The 24057-nt window shown below is 42.6% G+C and overlaps 1 protein-coding gene across 1 annotated transcript in view; it reads right to left on the bottom strand.

Annotated features, from left to right (window-relative positions):
- The window catches only part of GABRB2 (gamma-aminobutyric acid type A receptor subunit beta2), a 240742-nt gene that overhangs the window by 166235 nt on the left and 50450 nt on the right, over positions 1–24057 (bottom strand). Inside the window, exons 2-4 of the mRNA XM_053665953.1 lie at positions 15893–16125; positions 15643–15734; positions 14570–14637 (exon numbers count right to left, since the gene is read on the bottom strand). Coding sequence (XP_053521928.1) covers positions 14570–14637; positions 15643–15734; positions 15893–15969 — 237 coding nt within the window. The 5' untranslated portion in view covers positions 15970–16125. The remainder of the gene's footprint in view (positions 1–14569; positions 14638–15642; positions 15735–15892; positions 16126–24057) is intronic.

Raw genomic sequence — 24057 nt, 5'->3', positions numbered from 1 at the left:
CTGAGTCAGAAAGAAAACTACCTCTGTAAAGAGCTGAGAGTAGTCAATGTTTTGTTTTGCATTTTAGCTTCTCAATAAAATTCTACTCAGAAATATGAATAGGTATGAGCAGGTAGTAACATTAGCAATATTAGCATCTATCAACTTCAGAGCCTTCTCCTGCAGACAGATACCTTGGGAGGATACTATCCCTAAAGCTCTGCAGAATTAGCAAAATGCTTACTAATTAGCAACAATTGCAAAATATTCACTTGGAAAGAAGCACACTTTCTGATTAAACAACTACTATTTGTCAGCTCTTTTTCTGGCCTAAGAAGCAAGGCTGTCTTTTTTTTTTCCTGGTTCTTTCCAAATTTGTTTCAAATTTAACAATTTAAAAATAAAAATAAAAATATGTCCTTTTTTTTTAAGACGAAGATTTTCAGGATTTCAGAACTGGAAAGGATATATTCCCTTCGCCCAATCCTTTCCCCACTTTCATGTGCACAAAAATGTAACTGTGGCCCAGAAATGGGGGGAAAAAGTCACTTGAGACCACATACTAGTGGGCAGGTCTCCCAAATCCTCATCTAACGCTCTCGGATTCCCGTCTACCACACAGATTCTTTGACCACAACATGACCGCATGCTCTTGAGGGTATCACTACCCTCTGCTTTTCCTCTTATTTATTTTTATTGTCTACACTGTTACAGATGTCCCCATTTTCCCCCCTTTACCCACCTCCCCAGCCATCACCACACTGTTGTCTATGTCCACGGCTTATGTATGTCTGTTCTTTGGCTGATCCCTTCGCCTCCTTTCATCCAGTTCCCCCCTCCCCACACACATTGCCCTCGATATGGTGTGCAGTCTGTAGCAACTGAAGTCACGAATGACTTGGAGGTCTTGTGATGTCATACAGAATTAAATCTCTGTGCGTAGGTACTGTTAATAAATAGTACTTATTGAGATTTATTATGTGCAAAGAACTTTACTATGCCTTCTATGTGTATTAAAGCACTAATTTTTAGAACAGTCTTTTGAGGCTGATACTATTATTATTCCTGGTTAACAAATGAGAAAAGTGATGATTTAATAAGTTGAGTAATTTGGGCCATACTGCTCCCCTAAAGGGAAGAGCCAAGATGCCATCTTCAACTACTATATAATGCTATCACTGTGTGTGAAAACATCAAGGGAAAATGCATGTGCCCCACACATTTTCATAAGTAATCTTGCCTTTATCAATTTTAAGAAGGAAAACTGCATTTGTACCAATTGGATAATTAATGACCAAATGTATGTAGTTCTAATCAAGCAAAAAAAAACCCCAAAACAAAACATGTTTCATTCTGTTCTTTAAATACTTTTTAACCAATTTCAAAGACATTTGGTATTAACGAAGGTGTTCCAGGATTGCGGTTAAAACCTGGCTTCATTTATCTGACAGACGAAATTGGTTCATCATTAATTTTCCCGCCCATCTTACATATGACAAAGCATGGCACATGTATGACCTGTTCAGTGATAACACTTATACCTCATTTTATATGCAATCTGGTACTACTGTCTAGCTCTGCTCTTAGGTTTAGTTTTTAATCTTAGCCACAATTTCACTGTACAAACTTCAGAAAAGCATAAACTCTGCCTAAGCATGTGAATACAGGGAGCAGTCTTTGAAAAGTTTGGTGCATTCTACCGATGCCTCTATTGATAATGTTGCAAGCCTGTTAAGAAAAAAAAATGAGTCCTCTAATAGAAAAAAAACTTACAAAGGACATGAAAAGGCAAATCAGAGACAAGAAATAATAGCTTAAATGTACATAGTTAACTGGAAATAAAATTATAATTAATCAAGATAATTACCAATTTCACCTAAGAGAGTGTCAAAGGCAGAAAGAAGGAACCTAGAGGGACTCGTCTGTGTGTGGTGGAATCTCATACCCCTGAGGTGTGAAAGCCCATGAGCACTCCTTTTAAAGGAAGCATAGCCTTACTCATATGTTTCAGTATCTAAAGTGTACCTCTTCTGGGTTCCAGCAGTCTCACTTCTAAGGATTTACTAGGGGAAAGTAATTTTACAACCGCATCAAACAAGAATACCCAGGACTGGTTAATATCATTTAGCTCACAACAGCAAAAATCTCTCCCTGAAAAATAATCATGTCCTTCAACAGAGAACTGATATAACAAATATGGTGGAGCCATTCAATATGCCACCACTGGATACTATGTTCTAGAAACATTTTAGCTGCATCAAAAGATGTCCACAAAATGTTAAGTGCAGAAATCATATTATAAAATATGATAATTCTATTTCATGGGCATGCATGTGAATTTGTCCAAAATCTGAGGGTTGGAAGATCACTTTGCTAACAATATCTATTTCTGGGTAATGGCATTAATAAAGATCTTCACTTTTCAGTACTATATTACTGATTTTTCTATAAGGGGCAGAGATAAATAATGATAACAATTCAGAGTTAAAAATCACAGAATTTTCAGAAAATAATAAGACAGACAAATTTACAAAGCAAACATAACACACAGAAATTTGTTCAAGGTTTTATCATCAGTGACAAATTCAGGACAAATCAGGAATTCCTAGTTCCTGCTTTTGAAATAAATACTGACCTTATTGACCTTTTCACATTAAGTATAGAAAAAAATCTCTTAAAAATGCAACACCATACCTTAGTATAAGGATTGCTTGCTTTCAAAAGAAATACAGCACTTACTATTTTAAAATTTTATATACATAAATGAAATGAGGCCAGCTCTGTGTGGTGTACCAACATACACATCCCTAGCCTAATTTTAACCTTAATTTTTATCAACTCAGTTGTTTAGCTGATAAAGTAGAAAAAAAGAGATTAGAAACATTTTGTTTAAGCCTCATATTTTTCCTAACCCTAAGGAACACAAATGTATTCAAAATGAAGTCTCTTGGATTGACCTTGAAATACATCACAATTATCATTCCACACAAATGCTAATCATTTTACCCAGTGTTCTGAGATAGGCACCACCTCATTATAATACAAGACATGAAGGGCTCACATTTTCTTGGTTCTGGAAGTTTCTCATAAAATTTAATCAAAAGTGAATTTTGTTACTAATTCTCAGGATTACCACATAATTTTTACAGATGAGGTTTTTGTTTTCAGAATTGAATGCATTCCTCAGCGATGAAAAATGATTTATTTCTAACAACCCAGAAAAAAGTAAATCATAATGATCAACTTATCCACAAACCCTAATGATAAAGAAACAGTGATAATTACTTTTTTGAATCGATCTTTAAATGACTTAGACTACTTTTGCATATTACAGATATTGCTTTTTATAGTCTCCTTGTTTGGTTTTTGTCTATTCCCCAAAGTCATCTGGGAAGGTGCAATATGAATTCATTAACAATCACCTTGGGAGACTGTAATTAAGGCAGGTCCATTCAACCTCCCTTCACTTTAACTCGAGGAAACGACACAAAGTAAATGCCCGGGGAGACTAAGGGGACTCAGATCCCAGTTCCACCCCATTCAGGCTGAGCAATGAGGGCCGTTCTGTCTTGGTTCTGACAGGTTCTAACCCACGGAAGTCTTCTAACCCTATTTACCCAGCTTTAAAACGCGATGATGCTTCTTATTTCATCGTTGTTGAGATTAAATGTGAAATCATTGAAAAATGACATTTCCTTTCATAGAAGATTCTAAATAAGTGGTAGTAATTTTTAGTAGTGATGTTAATCATAATAAAATATAACCCAATTATATGTAAAAGGTATAATGTAGTATTTCAAATGCTGTTTTTCACTGACCTGTGTTATTTAAAATGTTTGTTTATAAACTACCAAGTGCCTAAAATGACAGAGAGAATCCACAGGTACTTCAGTACTGCTGATTCTTTATCATATACATGCAAAAGGAGAGTCCCTGGCCCTACACACATTCTTACATGCAAATCCTTGTTGTATATTCTTTAAAATACTCATTGATACTAATCAAACCCCTAGGAACCAGGGGAAAAGGTCTTCTGCTACTTCTCGACTACTGGAAGAGTTTTACAAACTCATCAAGGGTAGAAACCACATACGTCTCTCTCCATCTCCTCTGGATATCTCTACCTTTATGTCTCTCTTTCTCTCTCTCTTTAAAGCCCCAAAGCATAAGCAGAGTTTGATTTAACGAAGTCACCCCCGCTATGACTGCACTATGCATTGAAACAACAATTCATCTGCAAACCCAGAGCTCTAGGATCATGGCCATTTTTTAAAGTGACCGTATAAACATTAAAGAGGGTTTTTTTGTTTTTCTTTTTTTGTCCAAATCTGGGAATTTTACCACAGGACCCATTTGCTTTTGACTGAAGCATCCCAAGTAAAGAAAATCCCACTACATTTCCATCCATGTGGTCTAGTTAGTGGTGATGAGCACGGTCAGTTTGGTAAAATAACAAGATCGAGTTATTTGAAAATGTGGCTTTCAAAGCTGGCTCATCAAATAGAAAGAGTTTTATAATCTCCTAAAAACATGCAATTAAGACATTAAAATAATAGTTGATCTTTCCAAATAATCGGATAATAATAAAATGGTCAGAAAATATTACTTCATGGTGTTAAAAAGGGCAATGGCAAAATTATCTTATTCGTATTTCTTATAGACAGAATTTGGCCTCCAAAACCCAAAGTCTAAAATAAAGAATCCCCCACATTTGAAAGAAATAAGAAAAACTCTTTGCGTTTTCGTGGAATCTATAATTCTATAGGCCTTTCACCTGTAAATTTGGCCAAGTACCTAAAATATTGTGACTTTTAAAATAATAAAATTCATAATATCACCTTTTAATGACTTGTTTTAAAAAACTGGCTTGCCACACTGGCATACTCATGTGATTACGGAGCAGGAAGATTTAACAATTCATTTAAAACACATTCTCCTTCAGGGATGAAAGCACACTCTCGAAAACACTGTTTTTTCTATGCTGATGCTTCAGAAGTTGCAAGGTGAGAAGAAAAGGGACTGTATCGGTGGACAACCACAACTGCCTTTGAACTACCTATATTATCAGCCCTACTATTCCGTGTTTCCCATGAGCAGGATAAAGCAGCCTTTAATTTTCCATTATTATTCATCATATTCTTATTTTCATGGGAAATGCAAAATCCTGAGCCAGTGCCAGGGCTTTTGAACATGCAGGTTCCTGATCGCTGGCCAGACCTCCCACTCAGACTCTGGGCATGGCCCCGAAAACATGAATATCACCATTAGACTTGGACGATTCCACTGCACAGCCAAGTCTGCGAATGACGGCCAGAACTTTGTTCTCAATCTTTTACTCTGGTTTCTCTGCCTGAGGGATATACACCACTCTCCTCTCCCAGCAGCTGAAACACTCTTCTCTGCATCAAGCCTCGCCTCACTCTACAGGCAATGAGGCTTCATCCTTCTCGACTCTAGAGAGGGAGTTAGCCCCTGGGTAGGACCACCGCATGTCCTTCCACAACACTGCCTCACGGGCACAGGGCTGGTTAAGGGAGCACGGGAAAAATGCTTGCTGGTAGCCTGAGAAGCTGTGGTCCTTTAACTACTCCTCCAACCAACCCACTGGGCCCAGGTTTGCTCTGCATCTCCTAACTGTCAGGCATTGGGCCAGGCACTGGGGAAGCACACAGCCACTGACCGTGCGTTTGCACACCCCTGACTCTCTGCTCTTCCGTTGGGACCTGTTCATGTACCCCTTATCTAAGATACACATGGACTTAACTCAAAACCCTCATTAATTTCATTGTTGGCACTGTGTTAGGGAAAAAGTTATTTCATCTTCAACTGCCCAAATAATTACTTCTAAGTTCAGACCTCTTGGGGGGCAGGTTAGCAGCAGGGGTCAAGTTACAGAGCAGGGAAAATGAGACTTGGCAGTAAAAGCGCAGATAGAATTTCAACTACGTGAGCACCAGCAAGAGCCAATGGGCTAAAGACACCCCATGTTTTCCCATATAAAATAGGAACGGGATAATATATACCCATTTCTCCCCTTGTTTAATAAAATATATTTACAAATAAAACGCCCAATAGGAAGTGATATATCAACCTGGTGTTTGTATCTTTTAAAAACTCAAAACCACCTACTTCCATATTTCAAAGTATTTTTATGTCATCCAAAAATATTAATTGATTTGGGAAAAACTAGTAATAGTAGGATAGAAACAGAGTAAAGAGCAACTGTGTGAATTTGAGCCAAACTGATATATAAAAATTTTTTAATTCTATACGCTTTTTAAATCCAGTTTTCTATTGTTCTATGATTTGTATATTATAGTTAATTGTACATAAGTAAAATTAATGTGTTTATTTTCAAATAATCTGTAGCTAGATTACAGTTAATAATCTATTAAATGTATTTTAAATATCACTTTTGAAAATAATACACTCTGAATAAAAAAATACCAACATACTTATATTCTGTATATGTCTGCAAGATCGTGGAAGAGACATGAAAAAAATACACACCAGTTTTCATTGGTGTGTACAGGTTTGCGTTTTTTTTTTTTTTAAAGGAAGCATAAAACTGAGAAAATACTCATGGTCTGCTAAGTGAAAATACAGACTACAAAATTTTCTCTACAAAATAAAATAATTTCAGTGTGTAAAACTATAAATAAGCAAATAGACAAGAACTAGAAATATTGGCAAACTAAAGCACAGTTTCAATGAAGTGATTGCATGTGAACAGTTTTGGCCTTTGACGCCTGTTGGTATTTTAAATTTGGTTTTTCACCAGGTATTACCAAACATAAATGGGCATGGCAATTAAACACAAAACCTATTACTCAATGAGAAAATCTCCTCCTCCTATTTTTGAGGGGACAAAAAGCACATTATTCTTTATACCTGCGGTTCTCAACCAGGGACAATCCCCCCTCCAGAGCACATTTGGCAATTTCTGGAGACAGTTTTGCTTTTCACAGCGGTGGGGGTGCCCCTGTCATCTTCGTAGGTAGGCGCCAGAGATGCATCTGATGATACATGAGATAGCCTCCACAACGGAGAATTATCTGTTCCCAGTACCAACAGCACCCAGGTTAAGAACCCCGCTACAGAAGGATCACAACAGTAGTGCCCTCCTCGCCAAAGGCATGGAAAACACGTTCTCTGTTTACATTCTTAGAGGAATTCCCATGACGGGTGGAGGAGGGAGAAGCGTGCTGAAGCACACTCGATGTACTTCTAGAATCTAAAACTTGAGATGCTTCCCCCACCTCCTTCCCTTGCAGACTCAACCAATAGTCAGATCTTTATTTCATGCCACAGTCAAGCAAGAACGTTTTTCAGGGACCCACAAAGCAGCAGCAAAGAATTTGCCCGATAAGCTGTCAAAATCAAGGAGCACAGTTACTTCCAAAAAGACGAACACATCTTCTAGAGACATAACCTTTATAATGAGTCTCATATATATTAAGGGGCATGGAGGACAGAAAGATTTGGGAAGAGAAGAAAAGCACAATGCTCTTTATGAGAATTTGTCCGCAGAAGCAATTCTTCGGGAATCACAGAAATGTGCTCTCGGTGGGAAAAACGTTCAGTTGAAAATGATAATAAAGGGGAGAAAAGGAGAGGGCATGATCTTGCCACACAGTGTCCTCCCACAGGCTAAAACCACTCAGTTGGTCGACAGTTCTTCAACACACCCCAGCCAACATTTAGGGACAGTTATTGGCCTTAATGGTTATCTGACTGATTCTGCTGAAGCAAAACATAATTATTAAACAAGTTAGACAGCATCCATTCGTAATGCAGGAAATGAGTAAGCAACAGCCTCGATTCCTTAAGATCCTGCATAAACCTGTATCGCTTGGTTTAAGTTGTGCTCAACATATGTAATATAAAAATGTAAATTTCTCCAGAATGGGGCCACATCTTATATTCAGTACACACTGAATAAAGTATCTACTTGAAAAAATTATTTTAGTGAAATTAAGATATTTTTTCAAGGTGAAGAAGGTGAGGAGTAATAGTTACTTATGATTAGTTTATCTGATATGGAAATAAACAACTACAAGAAAAAAGGGTACTTAGAGAATACACATTTTTTAAATGAGGCCTTGCTACATTTGAAAGTGAAGTGTATGTTCGGAGCATCATATTTAACAGCGATGGCTAAGTTCGAGGAACGTGAAGTCAGTCATTTGCTAACTGTGACCTTGAACCAGTCACTTAACCACTCTGGGCCTCAAGTCCCTCTTTTGTAAACAGGTTGACAGTGACCATCTCATTTTTTATAGGGGCATAAGATGAGACATGAACACGACACCCGACGAGTCATGACTCAATAAGCACTAGCTGTAATTATTTTATTATATTAGCGTCACAATGATGGTGGAAAATGCTATGACCTGCACGAGAGAAGGAGGGGGAAAGACAAGCAGAAGGGGGAGCAGGAAAAGAGGAGAACGTAAGAGCTTGCTGGAACTGGGTAGGAGAGCTATGCACAATGCGGTCAGGTCTGCCTGTGGTCAGTGCGTGTCCACACACCCCTTCAGCAGGCTTCGTGCTTTCTGGGTAACCTTCCCTGTGTCCGGAGTGAGCTCACTTTTCCATTTTCCACAGTGCAGATTTCCACACCTCTTCTAACCTCAACAGAGCGTCTTCTGCCATGCCACAGGGAGTAGAGAGGTCTTCCATCAGGCCATCATTTAGACTGCCGACTATCACCCCACGCCGCTTCCTGCTTTGTTATTTACAACCTATGCCCTTCTAAAGGACATTATTTGTCCAAATTATATGACTCCTTTCTGCGTGCATCCTCTCCCCACTTCACTTCAGATCCAAACTTTTCAAGTGTAGTTTAAACCACTAAAACTCCTCTTGCTGCACTGACCAATGAGCTCCCATTACTATTTCTGGGAGACAAGTCTTGGGACTTATTCTCGGGTCACTGTAGCATCTCCCTGACAAGGACAACAATTCTGAGATGCTCTAAATTAAATGACAGCAGGCTGGAGAGGGACAGAAAGGGACAGGGCCCTCAGATTAAAAGCTGGGGGCCAGCTGACAAGACTGCTTACATTCCTGGATGTATGTTGGCGCTTCAAGCCAACACTCAGGTGGTTACAAGTGAAGCCCACACACTGGGCCCCTGCAGCCCACTTGCACGTGAACTTTCAGGACTGTTGCCTGCAACCAACCAAAAAGCAGTGACTATTTCTTCCTTACAGATGGTGCTGCTGGCATAAAACTGCCCAGCTTCACCTTCTCTCAACCCCCACACCTTACTTGTAACCAGTGTAAATCCTTTCAAAACAACTTACGTCTTTCTTCCCTGCAGCCTAACGCATGAACCACGCTCCTCAACTCCAGGATGGCGGACACGTTGCTTTTCCTCTTAGCGCCGCTGCTGACAATTCAGACTTTACACCCCAGGACCTGGTTCTTTATGGCCTAATATGAAAGGGCTTTCAGCTGTGGAAGTGAGGTTTTGTTTGTTTGCTTTTTTTGATATGACATGGCTGACCATTTCTCTCTTTTTTAAACTCTGGTGTCTCAGCTCTGAAGACGTTACCATCTATAGGTTCTCCTAATAACTCCCTGACTGCCGCTTAGCTACGTATTAATCTCCTCAGCAGACTCCTTGTTAGGGTTCCACCACTTAAACCGCAGTGCTCCTCAGAACTCTACTCAGCTGAGTCTTCTCACTTTCCCTTTTTAATTATACCCACTGATTCAGTTATAAGCAGTACCACTTATGTGCTGACACGTCCAAGTTCATCTCTCTAGTCATGGCTACTTACTTAGCTCTAGACCTGTATTTTCCAATCACCTACTGGTTATCTTCCTTCAGGGATTCCATACGTACAGAGAAAGTCAACATTCCCCAGATTTCCCACCCCTACCCTTCTCCATTCGGCTGCTCTTTCTGTTCTATGCATCAATAAATGACACCATGAGAAACCTGGGATTCACCGAGTCCTGTCACTTCTACCTTATAAATGTCCTCATTTTATATCTTCCCTTTGCATCCCTCTGGCATCCCTGCATTAGTCTGTAGACCCTTCCTGGACTTCTGCCGAGGGTTTCCATTGCATCTCCCAACCTTAGGTCACGCCCCACTCCAATCCACCCTCCACACTTCAGAGGCATCTTCCTGAAGCATGAGTCTGTTCTCCTGTGGACATCCTTTCCTGGGTCTCTGCAGCCTTGGGGACTAAAATTGAACTTTTCAGCAAGCTACTAAAAATAGTTTTCATAATCTGATCACCACCTATGACCTCAATATCAACTCTTATCACCTCCTCACGCCTCCTCCTGACTCCAGCCATTTTAAGCGACGTGAAAATCCATAACCCCATTTATTTTCCCGTGTCTTATTCTCCTACACGCTGCCTTTCTGTGTGGAACACACGCCACAGACGTGTAACTCCCGCTTTCACTGACCTAATTTCTATGGAATACTTCAGTACTCTGCACTCTCGATATTCTCTGTATACTTCCTCTTTCGAAGCACTTATGATCCTACATTGTGATTCTTTCTACACTTGTTGGTTTAAACAGTAAATGCTTTGACATTTAGGACTGTGATTCTGTGCTCTGTTTTTCCATACATATGGGACAGCAGCTAGTCAATAACAAGTGACTGTCACAAAAACAAACACTTCACCCAATATTTGTGGTGTTCAGTAGGAGTCAAACATCCATCCAACCAACCAACCAAAACCACACGGGGAGAGACAAAAAGGAAGTACTTGTGCACTTTATAAACATAAATTAGGGAGACAATACAGGGGACAGCGAGTCACAGAGAAAGCCACGGGGGACACAGACCACTAGCTACCCAACTGGATGCTCAGGAAAAGTTTTAGGGGGAAGATAAGACTCACACTATGTGTAAGGACAAAAGAAGCCTGCAGCAGAACTAACCACAGTGAACATCTCTATGCTAAGTTTCATGAGGTCAGGGAGAGAGTTGGTGGTGTTCACTGCTCTGTTCTTAAAGCTAAACACTTGACTGGATCATGGTAGCCACTAAATAAGTATTTCTGTTGAACTGAATTTGAAACTTTGCAGCTGGTAAAGCAAACATCTGGGTGTTTGCTTGTTTGTTTATTTGGTTTTTTTAGAGGCAGTACTTTCCTCCATTCACCATGCCATCAAAAGGTAATTTGTGTTCATATTTACTAGAACTCTTTCCTCAAAAGTGAAACACTGCTTCACTCTTTGGATGGCAAATGTGTTGTTTCAAGACGGAGAAGAATCTGCTTCAAATGAAGTGAAAGCTATTTCAGTACAGAATCCTCAGAGCCAATTTTGGAGCTGAAAAGGCACTTTTCATCAAGAATCTTAACAAAAAGATTCCTGCCAGTTTAACCAAGACATCTAAAAATATGTCATTCTAAAGCCAAGCTTTCTGCTCCGGAGCATTCTAATTGACATCACGTTCTTCCAAAGACGTTCCATTGAGCCAACCTGAGTCACGTGTCTGAGTCAGACGCCATTATCACCCTCCTGAGTAAGGATCAGGACTGCACATCATTTAGGTTTTCTGCATTTTCCTTAGTCTGTGCCGATTTTCCAAGTTTTTCTAGACTTTCTTTGTACCCAACAGAGCGATTACATAATAAACCAAACCAGAGACACGTGTTACTTTGAGTTGGAAATCAACTTAGCATGTCTCCTTCTCATTTCAAACATAAGGGAACCGAAACGTAATGATGTACATTACTGACCCGGCCTCACTTAGGGAAGCTGCTGGAGTGGACATTGAGTCTCTTGAGTGACAGCTTGGTGCTCAGTCTTCTACACAGGCTACGTTCATATAACACTGATTCCCTCCACGTGCATCATTTCGTTAACTCTGGTGGTCACCTGAGAAAGGTAAAACGGGACTACTGTTCCCTTTTACCAGGTGAGTCATTCCCTCAAGGTGACAGAACAGCAGCAGCAAGGCTAACGTCCCAGACTCCTGACTCAGTTCAGGGTTTTTCTAGCACTGTTTTCTGCCAGGATCACCTCACTGATACCAGCCTTTTTCTTTTGGTACAAATGCATCGACAACAGTTTAAATGGTCTGATGCCTACCATTCTTCAAAGGAAGGTTTGCCATAATAAAAGAAAGTTACAATGACCAGAGGCTACAGGCTACAAAGAAGAATAAGGCAGAAACGGATATGTTAATCAATGTTGAGGTTTCACTTAAAGACTCCATCAACCGTTCTTTCAGAACCGAATCAAATCAAAATATCTTACTCCTTTTAGACCTGCACATGAGGGCAAGAGGCCACAAACACCTTGCTTTATTTAGACCCCAGTGATGGAATTTCCCATCTGTTGCTTCAAATCAAATAACCATATTTAAATAAAACAGCATACATCACGAAATTTTTCTTTCAAAGATTAATTTAAAGTCCCTAAGGCTGCTAGCTGAAATGAGTGTACTTGACGAGTCAGAATGTGTCTGGACAAGTCCACGTGCATTGGCATGAGGCTGAGAAGGGAATCTGGATTTTAAACACTTGCTTCTAATCATGAAGGCTGAACTGCTGTCCCATTTACAACCCGACATTTGTTTTTACACTTTCCACATCCCATGACTTTTCAGCAACAGTAAATAACTTTAAGAGATGACACCTCACTTTAGCTGGGTCTATATTTTGACTAGCAGGTCTTGGCACTGTGTTCAATTCAGATACCTCTCCAAAATGCTGCATACGGGTTAAAAAAAAGTGAACAAAACGTAACAAGAAAAAAAATCCCGTTCTAAACAATTTGGAATGTAATACATCTAAGTTCTTAGTTAATGTATTGCAGCAACTTCTAATCATTCATCATTGTCTCTGGATTCTAAATATTTCTTAATTTTTCCCTAAAGCCCATGTTTGTGACACTGTAAAGGGAGAGGTGGTAAAATGAAATTGGGAGGAGAAAGGAGCATAAATAAATCAAAATGCAAAAGAGAGGATCCTAATTCAATCACACTGAAACACACTCAGCCACACCGAACAACACAACTTAGACTCAAGTACCTGGGATTTAGGAGGTATTGACATTAGGACATTTAAAAAAAATTTTATGGTAAAACTCAAAATATACACTGATGAAAAAACTCTAAAATCCCACAGGGGTGGATATTTGTATAGCTGAGAAATTAGTTTCCTAAAAAAGAAGTATTCTCTACCCACATAAGATTTTCAAAATGTGTGGGAAATCTGAGGTTCCAAATCACCCAATATTGCCTTTATTCTGTATCCTACATGGTAAAACTTACCCAGTAATTAGAAAAAAAAGAATATACAAGTCATTAAAACATTCCTGAAATAGCCGAATATTGCCTGCAGCAGTTATAAGATGCTTCAGAATCTTTTGGACATTGTACAGGGGCACGAGGCTGGTTATCTGAGCCTCCTCTTCATTTGCATTCTGGGAATACAAAAACGCGTGTGATGTTGAGAGCAAACCCACTGCAGGGCGCTTGGGCTCGAGTTAGGAAGTGTCTCATCTTTAAAGTCCTGATGGCTGGCTTCGATGTGTTTTGCTTTAGACCTTAAGCACAACCTCTTGTTTAATAGCGCATTCCATTTCTAGGCAGAACCATGCCACAACAAAATCTTCTGAGGAAAGTGCTTTGTGGCAGCGGAATTGAAAGTAACACTGTAATGTCACACTCAAATGTGGCCTTTCTAGAAAAACTTTTCCAAAGGGGTAAACTTCAAAACAAAAATTAGAAAAGTCACAAGTGGGGGTGTATCTGGGACACCCGTCTTTGTCTTGTACGTCTGCAGTGCCCCAACATGGGCAGCAGGGGGCGCACCTGCATGGAGCTATCCCCCACAAGTGTTTCCCAGTTGGGGACACCGAGGCTTTTCTTCTTTTTTTTTTTTTTAAAAAAAAAAGCACTTGCCTGAAGTCCAGGGAGGTAGGCACTAAGGAGTGCTGCTACCCACAAATTATACAAGCCTAGGACAGAAGGTGAATAACAATGCACAAATAATCAGAGAGGATACGTGAGTCTGAGCCTGGCTTCCGAAAACGAGGGTGGCAAATTTTTATTTTACTATTTTGGTGGTAGGGGGCTTAAAGGAGCTGGGTGGGGAGCTTCTCCTCAGGAGTAAAAAGGACATCTCTGAAAGCAACAAGTGGACCTGAGTACTCCCTGGGGCATTTATTCAGCCTCTTTTCAAAGGTTCAGTCTGCAGGTAGTATTCTCTTTTAAATGTTAAATCAAAACCCCCTTCTCTTCACTTGACACCACCCTAAGCCCAGAATATCACTTGATGAACCTGATTTCCAATTGAACCTCGGGAAATGTGGCTTCTGCAGGGGGTCTCCTGCATGTGGCTGTGTTTTGCATGTGAATGAATGATGTGTTTTACTCGCTTTATGCCAAGTCCCAAGTGTTTGAACCAAGCTGGGAAAATCCTTAGGGACTAGAAAGAGCAGACTCCACAGACACAGTGAATTCCAAACAAAAAAATCCCCTGCTTTTGCCCCCACTGTATACACACACTCACACATACTCCACCCCCACTGCCTGGCTCCTTTCTCCTCCCCATCCCCGATGGAGATCTGTGGACACACGGCCAGAAACCTCAGTACTCACCATATTTACTTCAGAAACCATATCGATGCTGGCGATGTCGATATTCATTCCCACAGCCACAGGGGGACCTGCAAACCAAAATGGCCAGCCATGTGATTTCTCAGAACTTCATTCATTCTTAGCAAGAGTTGTGCCCCGGGAATGGGACACTCTGCTCCAAGTCCCTCCCCACTGCTCGCCCTCAAATTCTTCCAGTCCATGCTCCCTTTTAAAAAGGGTGCAGGAGCTCCTCGAGGCAATGCTCTCCTGAACATGCACACACGTGCCCTGATGGGTGAGGGGTTTCAGCCCTGTCTGCGTATGTAGATGTCTCAGCAGGAGAACACACACAACTCACAAAAGCACAAGAACATTCTAGCCCAGGGGAATTTTATATGTTGCATTGGAACCTTCCTCCTCATTCACTCCCACAGCTTCTGTGTGCAGGCTTTTAACTCTCTGAGCTTCATAAGACTCTGAAGCAAAACTGAATGGGCATATCAGGGTTTCTGACGCTGCAGCAAGAGAGGCCCCTGGCCCTTCACCCCACTCTGCTCCAAGCCCCTCGATCCTCCCCTCCCCCCACTCTACTACCCCGTGCAATGAGGCTTCAGGGCTGGAAAATATCCAGACACCAGCCACTTTAAACTGTGGTCAGAACTCTTCCAAAGTAGGTGGGCACAGGGGGTTAATGTCACTTTTCAACCGATCAGTCTGCACATCTCGTCCTCAAAACTGTTCGTGACAGCCTTCATTAAGCCAGGTTCTGTGGGTACACCATTAACTAAATTTAAGAGATTTGTATCTGAACAAGGCAAAGACAGTGAAGCAGTGGATTTGTAACAGTGAAGCCAAAGGGCAGTTATCCCCAGTGCCCACTAAGAGGGTCTTTAAATAGCCACGGAAAGATCATCTAAGTGCTAGTAACAAATCGGCTGAAGTTTGGGTCAGTTTCTCAATGTGGTGACACACACACATTCAATACAGCACATTCACCCCGATGAGGGAGAGGGAAGAGACAATGAACACGGAGCTCAAAAGACAGCTTAGGCGATAGCTGGGTTGTTTCTGATTTTCCAAGGCAACCCTATTACCTCCAAAATCTGGTCTCAGACGAATGTCATAGCCTTTCAGGAGTCTATCCACCGTCTCTTTGACCAGCGACATATTACTAGGATCATTGACACTAAAGAGAGAAAAGACAATAAACAGGCATCAGTAAGGCAGCAGGCACCGCGTCTCCGGCATCCATCTGATCCTCACTACAGATCCCGGTTTACAGAGGTAGGCAGGCTGAGCCCTTCAAAGTGAGAAGGGAAACAGAGAAAAGGTGGGCACACTTACCTCTGCGCACAGACAGCGGCGATGATCAAGGGAAACGACCAGATCCCAAGGCAGCCCTTTTTCCGGACTCTCCACATCCCTTTAGTTTTTGATGGGATTGAGGGTTTCACTGGAGAGAGGAGATCCAACTTAGTCTGCCCAGTGCGGTAATTCTAATGGGACGCGCATGCGCACGGCGTACCAAAACATCAAAGGGGCAGCAGCGACTGCCTGGGACCTAGCAGATTTTCTTGCTAAGAAAAAAATAAATAAATAAAAATAAAATTAAAGGGGAAAAGGGAAACACACACATGTGTATAAAACGTACATATTTGAGTGCTGTAAAAACAGTCACCCCACAAGAAGAGCCAGAGTAAAAATGTTTGTTGTCCTTTCCTTTGGACAAAAACAACCGGAGTGGCTGGTAAGTTTCGGTAGTTGCGGGAGGCAGTACTGCACCTCCCGGGCCTTGGTGTGTGTGTGTGTGTGTGTGTGTGTGTGTGCCCTTTTAAATATGCAAAACCAGAAATTGAGGGGACGGCAGGTGTGGCGTGCGAGCGGAAGATGGTGCCTGGGAGACCACTTCTGGTCTCAGCAAGCAGATGGGGAGAAGAGTTTGAACTTTATTTCCTCGGAGAACAGCATCCCCAGCCTGGGCTGAGCGGGCGCGGGCGGTGGGGGTTGTGCGGTGGGGGGAGGGGGGAAATGAACCAATGGGCGGAGTGCTGAGCAATCCGCTGGATGTGGGGCTCGGTGGAGAATAAGAAAGACACCCCCAAAATTGTAAAGGAAGACAGAAAAAGACAAGAGGAATAAAATGCTGCCTGGTCTCTTCTCGGAGTCAAGGAGCAAGCTTTTCTTCACTACTCACGGGCGATTTCTTTCTCCTGCTCCTCTCCCTTTGCCCCCTATTCCCCCGAGAAGAACAAACACCTCGGGGTCCCGGTTTCTCGCCGTGTGACGCGCCTGACCCGCTAGTCCGGATTATTTATAGCAGAAGGAGGGGGTGGCGAGGGGAGCAGAAAGACGCCGACGCCTCTCCAGCTTTCGGTCTGCTTCTGCAGTGGGAAATTGATAACTAGGGGAGGGTGGGGTTTGAAGCGGGGTGATGGGATGTGGGAGGAGTTGGGGTGCAGGAGGCCAGTGCCCTAACGTGAGTGCCAGGGGCGCGAGGGCTCGGGCGGCCGCAAGGCGCAGGGAGGGCAGGTGGTGGAGCGGAACGCGCCGGCGGCCCCCACGCCCTCTCAGGGGCGCACGTGCGGCTACACTCGCCCGCACCCACCCCTCCTTACCTCGCGGGCCTGCGCTCGCCGCCCACCGCTGCTGCGGGCGGGGCTGGCGCCCCCGGTGTCAGCCCCAGCCGGGAGGGACACCCGGCTGTTGGGGGCTGCGCCTCGGGGCTCCAAAAGCCAAGAGCGGTCCTTAGAATGCAGGCAAAATGAGGAACGGGTTCAGGCACCGCCCCAGAAACCGCGTTCTCCCGTGGTCTCCACGCCACCTCGTCTTCTCTCCCTTTCCCGGGGCCAGGGGCGGCTCACACACCCCAAAGCTGCCTCTTTCCTCCCGCCTGAGGCAGGATCGGGCAGGCTGAGGCCACCAAGACCCAGAGGAAACCGAGAGTGTGCTCGGGGCTGGGAAGGGAGGGAGGTAATTCGTGGGAGAAGTCTTTTCGCAGCCCGAGGTAGAGACGTGCTGCGGGTGCCCCGAGATGCCTCCGGGACGAACGGCTCTCCAGGCACTCCCGAGTTTATCTTGGAACTGGGTGGGGGGTGGAGGGGGTGGGGGGCAGATGCTCCTGCTACGCTCCCTGCCTCCTACTCCTTGAAAAGTCTGAGGTCTAACCTACATTCTGGACCCAAAGCTTAACTTCTAACTCCTCCTCCTTTTGATTATCCTTACCATTAATTGAGCGCCTACTACGTGAAAGGAGTGCTTAATTAATTAATTCCTACAACAATCCTAGTTCAGCCATCACCTCAATTTCCCTATATTGTGGATTTAAAAACTGGCACGTTGAAGCAAAGGAACTTGCCCAAGGTCAACTGGTGTTTACAAATGGAACCAAGACTGAACGCCAATGCCTGGTTTCCTAACCACTGGGCTACACAGCCTTGACTGCCAGGTCCCTGGCCGGCAGACTGGAAGCTGGTCTCTAAGGTGGAGCCCTCCGTGGCTGCAAGAGAAACAGGGGCGCGCTCTGCACCAGGGTAGCCCGCTGAAGTCTGGAGAGAGAAGGGGACGCCTGCGCCCGGGATAGGCGGCAGTGGGCTGGGGTTGCTTGGCAGGCTAGCAGTTCTGCAACCGCGGGGACTCCTTGGGTCCTGGTCGGGGCTGTACGTGTCCCACTTACTTCTTGACCACACGACTCCATGCTTAGGTCAGGGGCTAACTCCGGGCAGAGCGGGAAGGACTTCAAGAGAAGTGTGGAGGGCTGTGAGGCGGGAAGCCTGCAGCTCCCAGGGGCTGGAGAGAGCAGGAAGGGGAGACATGTGTGCCTTCACTGGCTAAAGGAGCGTCTGCATGAGGGACAGGTAAAAACAGCACCGTAAACAGTGCGCATCTCCAGCCCAGTGCTCTTCAGGGTTGCAAGGCACATAGGAGTCTATCCTACATACTCATGTGAACACACACACACACGCACACGCACACAGGAGGGGTAAGAATTGAAATCTGTAGCTCTCCTGTCTGTAATCCTTTAATTACTTGGGTTGAAAAATACAGAAATCAAAATGTATACCAAAGGCCGAGGAAAATTGCCAATTTTTCATTCCCCCTCTTATACACAATGGAAATCTGTTGGCTATCCTGAGGAAAAACCACATTCAGATGGTTAACGTTATACCCAGAGGGCTCGTTTCCTAAGTAGTCCGAACTCTAGGTAAACTCAGGTAAAGCCCTGGAGATCTCTTCCTCTGGACTACACCTCAAATGGGATCTTCCTTCTGACTGGTAGGTAGTTATCTGAGGCACCGCCTGCACTGCCCGCCCCTCCCTACTTAGGCCCACTTCAGTTTAGGTTGAAGGACCAAAATTCAGTAAAGAGAACAAAACCACAAATGCTGTCGTCCACTGAAAGTAATAATGGTGGCGGCCCAGGAACTAGAGGCCTCACTCTGACCTCGCATGGCAGTTTAAATACTCAGTAACCTTTGTGACTTGGGCAGGTCACTTACCCTCCCCAAACCTTAGTTTCCTCTTCTTTCAAAATGAAAATAATCATAGCACCTTCTCCATTTGATGGTTGTAGGATGACAGATATTCATGGCATTTGGCATGTGATTAACAAATATTAGCATGTTTAAATGCAGGAGGCATAACGAATGGACAGGAAAGCAAACAAGGCTTAGTCACATTAATCTATAAAGAGTGAGCGGACATAAATTTGGTACAATTACCACAGATTAGCCTGAGAAGAGAGGAGCATCAAGGAAATTAAGGTAAGGTTAAGGAGAAAATGTATTCAAAACCCAGGCAGCAATCAAATGAGAAAAGATAAAAGATTATGTATTTTCTTTATGTGTAACATCTCAAGGATATCTCTTACCAATAACTGAAACTGATGTGATTAAAGGGAGATTCCTACTAGTTTTGAAACCCCATGTCGACTTATACCTGCAGCTGTACAGCAGAATCAACACCAGGACATCTCTCTGGAAGACTGCTGATCACGCTGCTAGGAATGTGAAAATGTGAGCACAAATGTGCAAGAGAGGGCACTGCTGGAAACTGGAGATGTGTCAATTGTCAGCATCCTCCACAGTCCCAGAAATACAATGAGAAGCCACATTGTAGGCACTTTTAAGAGATCATGACTCAAAATCATCTCTGAGTGTGAAGCATATGAATGCCAAGTAAAAGCCACCACTAGCCATGTGCTATTAATCTTTGCTCTAGTATTCATTCATTCATTCATTCATTCATTCATTCATTCATTCATAAAATGTATGTTGGGCACTCACTCTATGTCAGACATTTTTATAAGCACTTGGATGATGTGTTGAAAAGGCAGATGTGGTCCCGCTCCACCTGCAGCTTGCACCGCAGAGTGGGAAAGAGCCATTGCAGGAGTAATAACAGACATAGCGTGCATTGTCAAATGGGGACAACTGTCAAATGGGGAATCCATAATTGGTGCAAATAACTCAGTTTGAGGATTTGGATGAAGCTTGCCCTATGAAGGTATTCTTCTATTAAGATTTGAAGGACCGGTAAGCCTGATGAAAAGCTGTGTGAAGAAGACCACAAGAAGAAGAAATAAGTATATGCAGATATCCTGGGCCCAAAGAGGATGATGGACTGAAGAATGAAGGAGAGCAGTAGACTAGGAGACAAGGATAAGAGAAGCTTTACGAAGGATGTGGTTGGAAAGCTGAGCAGCAGTAGTTTGGGGTCATTAATGTGCTGGGGAAGAGGAGTGCCAAGATGAGTTTTAATCACCCTGAGGAAGAGGTAGTGGCTGGAGGGCGTCTGGAATCCTCAGGAATCCAGGTGAGAGGTGACTGTGTTCTGAATTAGGACGGTGGCCGTGAGGCTGGAGAGCAGTGGCTGAAGTTATGTGGGAGAACTGTGGCCAAACTCTGTGACAGATGGGATGGGGAATGAGTGGGAAAAATTCAAGGATGACTCATACATTCCTGGTGTGCACAGCCAGTGGAGGTGGCAGAACAAAGTCGATGGGGATGACACACTGAGTTTGGGTCACGGTAACTTTAAGGTACTTATCTAGGCTGGCCATTCGGGGTGCACTTGACATTCTGGCGTAGGCACCTGAAGCTCAGAACCCAGGGGTGAGTTGGGGCCAATGCACACTTTTCATGTTCCGTCCGGATACTTTATTTCTCTTATCTGCTTTAATTTTTCTCTTTGGAATGCATTACTATTTAATGCATTTTATTTTACCCATCGTAATGCTATTATCTTCTTGCACGGAATGAAAGCTCAAAATAAAACAGAGATTCTCATCTGCTTGGCTGACTGCTGTCTTCCAGTTTCTTGTGCCCAAAGTAGAAACCTAATATATATGTTTTAATGAATGAGTGCAGACTGGAGGATTCTGAGGCTGTGAAGAACTGAAATAATGGGAGCATATCAGACGTATCCAGGGAGGAAGAACAGAATAAGAATGAGTGTAGACTGGAGGATTTGGAAGAGCACCTTCTGGTGAAGGACGATGATGACCATCAGGAAGAGTCAAATCAGGACTGGCCCACCGGTGGGAGGAAGACTCCCATGGTGTAATCAAAGCGAAGGCAGGAAACCGTTCTGATAAAGAAGGTCTAGTCAACAGCATTAAACCCTTAAAAACGTTCTAAATTTTTGAACAGATATTACATGCTCATGGTATAAAATCTGAAATGTAAGTTACTCCATCCCTTTGCTACTGCACCTCCTTCCCTGGAAATGAAGGTGACCCTGTGGGGAGGGGCGTCAGGCGGTGCTCCAACCAGAGCCATTGTTGGCCCGAGGACGTATGGGAAGCGCCCACAGCCCCTGAGCCCTCTTCCCCAACTTGCTTCACCATTGACAATGACTTTGGTGGGGGGTTCTCATGGAACGTAGGTTACCTATTTAACATTTTATATCTTCTAAACATTCGTATTTATTATTCTTTCAAAAAATGAAGAATGGATCTTTTAACTTTGAATATTGATTGGGGTGTTTTTAAATTACATGCAGAAATTTCTGCAGTAATGAAGAATCAGAAATAATATGTAGAAAGAAATACATGTCGGTATTACTTTTCAAACATACAATAGCACAGACCTACAAATTACTAATAAAGTGTCAAATATATGGCTTCCTGGATGCACTATAAGACACAAATAAGAACCATTTTAAAATAACCTCTCCATATAACTTATATATGAATGCACCTTTATTTTTATGTGCTAAGGAACAGTTTTTTTCCATTTGCTAGTCAAAAATACATTTTATTTATTTGTCTGCAAATACTGCCTTCACAGACACTGGAAAATAAAATTACTCCTAAATGACTATAAATTCCAAATTATGGGCTCGTGGCTCAGTGAGGCTCGACTCTGCTGAATTCGAAATGTGACTTCTATGCCCACGGTCCTGGCCATCTCTCCTTCTGCAGGTTACACTAACATGAAAACTGAGTTTCCACAAACTGCTTGACCACAGTAAGTCTCATGACATGTAAATCAATTTAATTTTTTAACTAAAAAATAGCCTGTAATAATATTAAAATAATACCAATATGTTAGACGCTGTTCCAAATGTTTTATATAGAATATATCAACATAGTTAATTCTTACTATATATATGTGTGTGCGTATATATATATATATATGCCTTTGAAATGTTAACTACTATTATCCCCATTTTATACATGAGGACACAGAAGCAAAGGTTAAATCGCTAAAAGATTATATAGTTTATAAGAAAATATGGGATGACTCAGGCCCTCCTAAAAACTGTGTGACTTAATAAAACTCTTCTAGATTTATCTCGCCTACAGTTCTCAACTCATCTGGGCCACTGAGTTAACATAACAGAAATAAAATTTGACTCCAAAGCATCTCGGAACCTAACAGAGATGGACTGAACAACCAACCACACAGCCATCAGGAACTGCTGAGCGGTATCACTGGACACCTGTCGAAGGAACATCCCTTTTAGCACCGCCTCAAATTAATCGATCTCTGAAAGTACGGAAAAGAGCCTTAAATACAAAATGTAATTACTGATGCTCTAAATTGCGGTAAAATTGCTAGACGAGGACATTACCTAGGCTCTGACACCACGGGGACTCTAATTGTGTTTACGCACAGTCTCGGCAGTAATGGGACGCCAGACCCCTTCTGTGAGGTAAGATTGGAATGGGAGAAATTCCTTTCTACCTACTGCTTCTCGAGACCCGAAGGGGGAGAAGAGGTATGCCTTATCAGTACAAATACATGAGCAAAACTGAGGTATAAGCGGCCACACTGAAGGTCCTAAGGAATCATTTTTAAAACCTCTGGCCACCTGGTCTTTTAGGAATGGCCACTGAGAGATGGTCAAGGGCAGGCAAGCCAATGTGTGAAATAGAGTTTTCCAAAATGTGAGTCACATTTGTCCTTTCCTGACACATCTCTGCTGGGGCTATTTATTCACTAGGTACATGAGCGAGAGTCTCGGCTTTACAAGCATTTTGGGGGCCTATAAAAATATAGGAATGCTCAAAAATGTACATGTTGGCTCCATATTTAGAAAGCAAACTGCAATGTGGAAATTAGTGTTTAATTAAATTCCTATAAAAATAATATTATGTCTATAACAGCACACACTTAGATGTTATATGGGACAGGTACACCTTCCTGCTTTATATGGTGTCGAGGGGCCTGCAAATGTTAGAGGACTGGGCATAGGAAAGTATCAAAAAGCACCAGCGGTCTCCATCCTCTGTCAAAATCAGTCTCTCCCGACTTCCAGGCATCTGAAACCAGTTGCAGCATCTTGCTTCTCTTGTTTTTGTTTTGTTAACCACCACCCCCCCACAAACATCTCCATTTGCTAATCCTACAAGGGGTTTTTACTCTCATTTTTATTATTCCCCAAACTCAGTGCATTTACCCAATTGGACGGAGGCACTCAGTGACTGATAAACTATAACTGAAATTTTTAGTCACAGCTAATGTTTACTGAGTGTTTGCTTACTAGTTTGCTCACTCCGTGATAAACACCAACAATTAGTCATTTATTTCATTGAATAGTATTATTTAGTAGAGTATTGTTTAGTGACAGGAACCAGACTCAGCCCGGCTGAGTGAATATTAGGTCGAGTACCTAAAAAAGCCCAAGGTGTTCAGCTTTCAGTGCAGACGGATTCAGAGGCCAAACTATTTCATTGCACAATTTGATTTTATGGAAGTTGGTTTCATTCTCAAACAGGCTCCCTTCTAAAGAGGACCATCAGCTGCTATTCTGATTTCAATTGGCAACCCCGAGGAAATGAGCAGTTTAGTAACTCTACCAGAAATACAAGACGGGGCAGTCTGTGGGCTGGGTCTCGTCCCTGGCCCTGAAGCCGGGGAAAACCATATCCAAACCATGTGAATTATGAGTGGCTGAGGAATAATCAACCAAAGAAAGATCATTAATGTGCTGTTACCAGAAAGAGGAGGGATGAACGTTGTACAGATAAAGCCACAGATTTCTACCTATGTAGAAGAGGTGTTGTC

Source organism: Artibeus jamaicensis, unplaced genomic scaffold (genome assembly GCF_021234435.1).
Source record: "Artibeus jamaicensis isolate MK-2021 breed Jamaican fruit bat unplaced genomic scaffold, CSHL_Jam_final contig_432, whole genome shotgun sequence".
NCBI classification, from domain to species: domain Eukaryota; kingdom Metazoa; phylum Chordata; class Mammalia; order Chiroptera; family Phyllostomidae; genus Artibeus; species Artibeus jamaicensis.
This window is presented reverse-complemented; position numbering and strand designations above follow the sequence as displayed.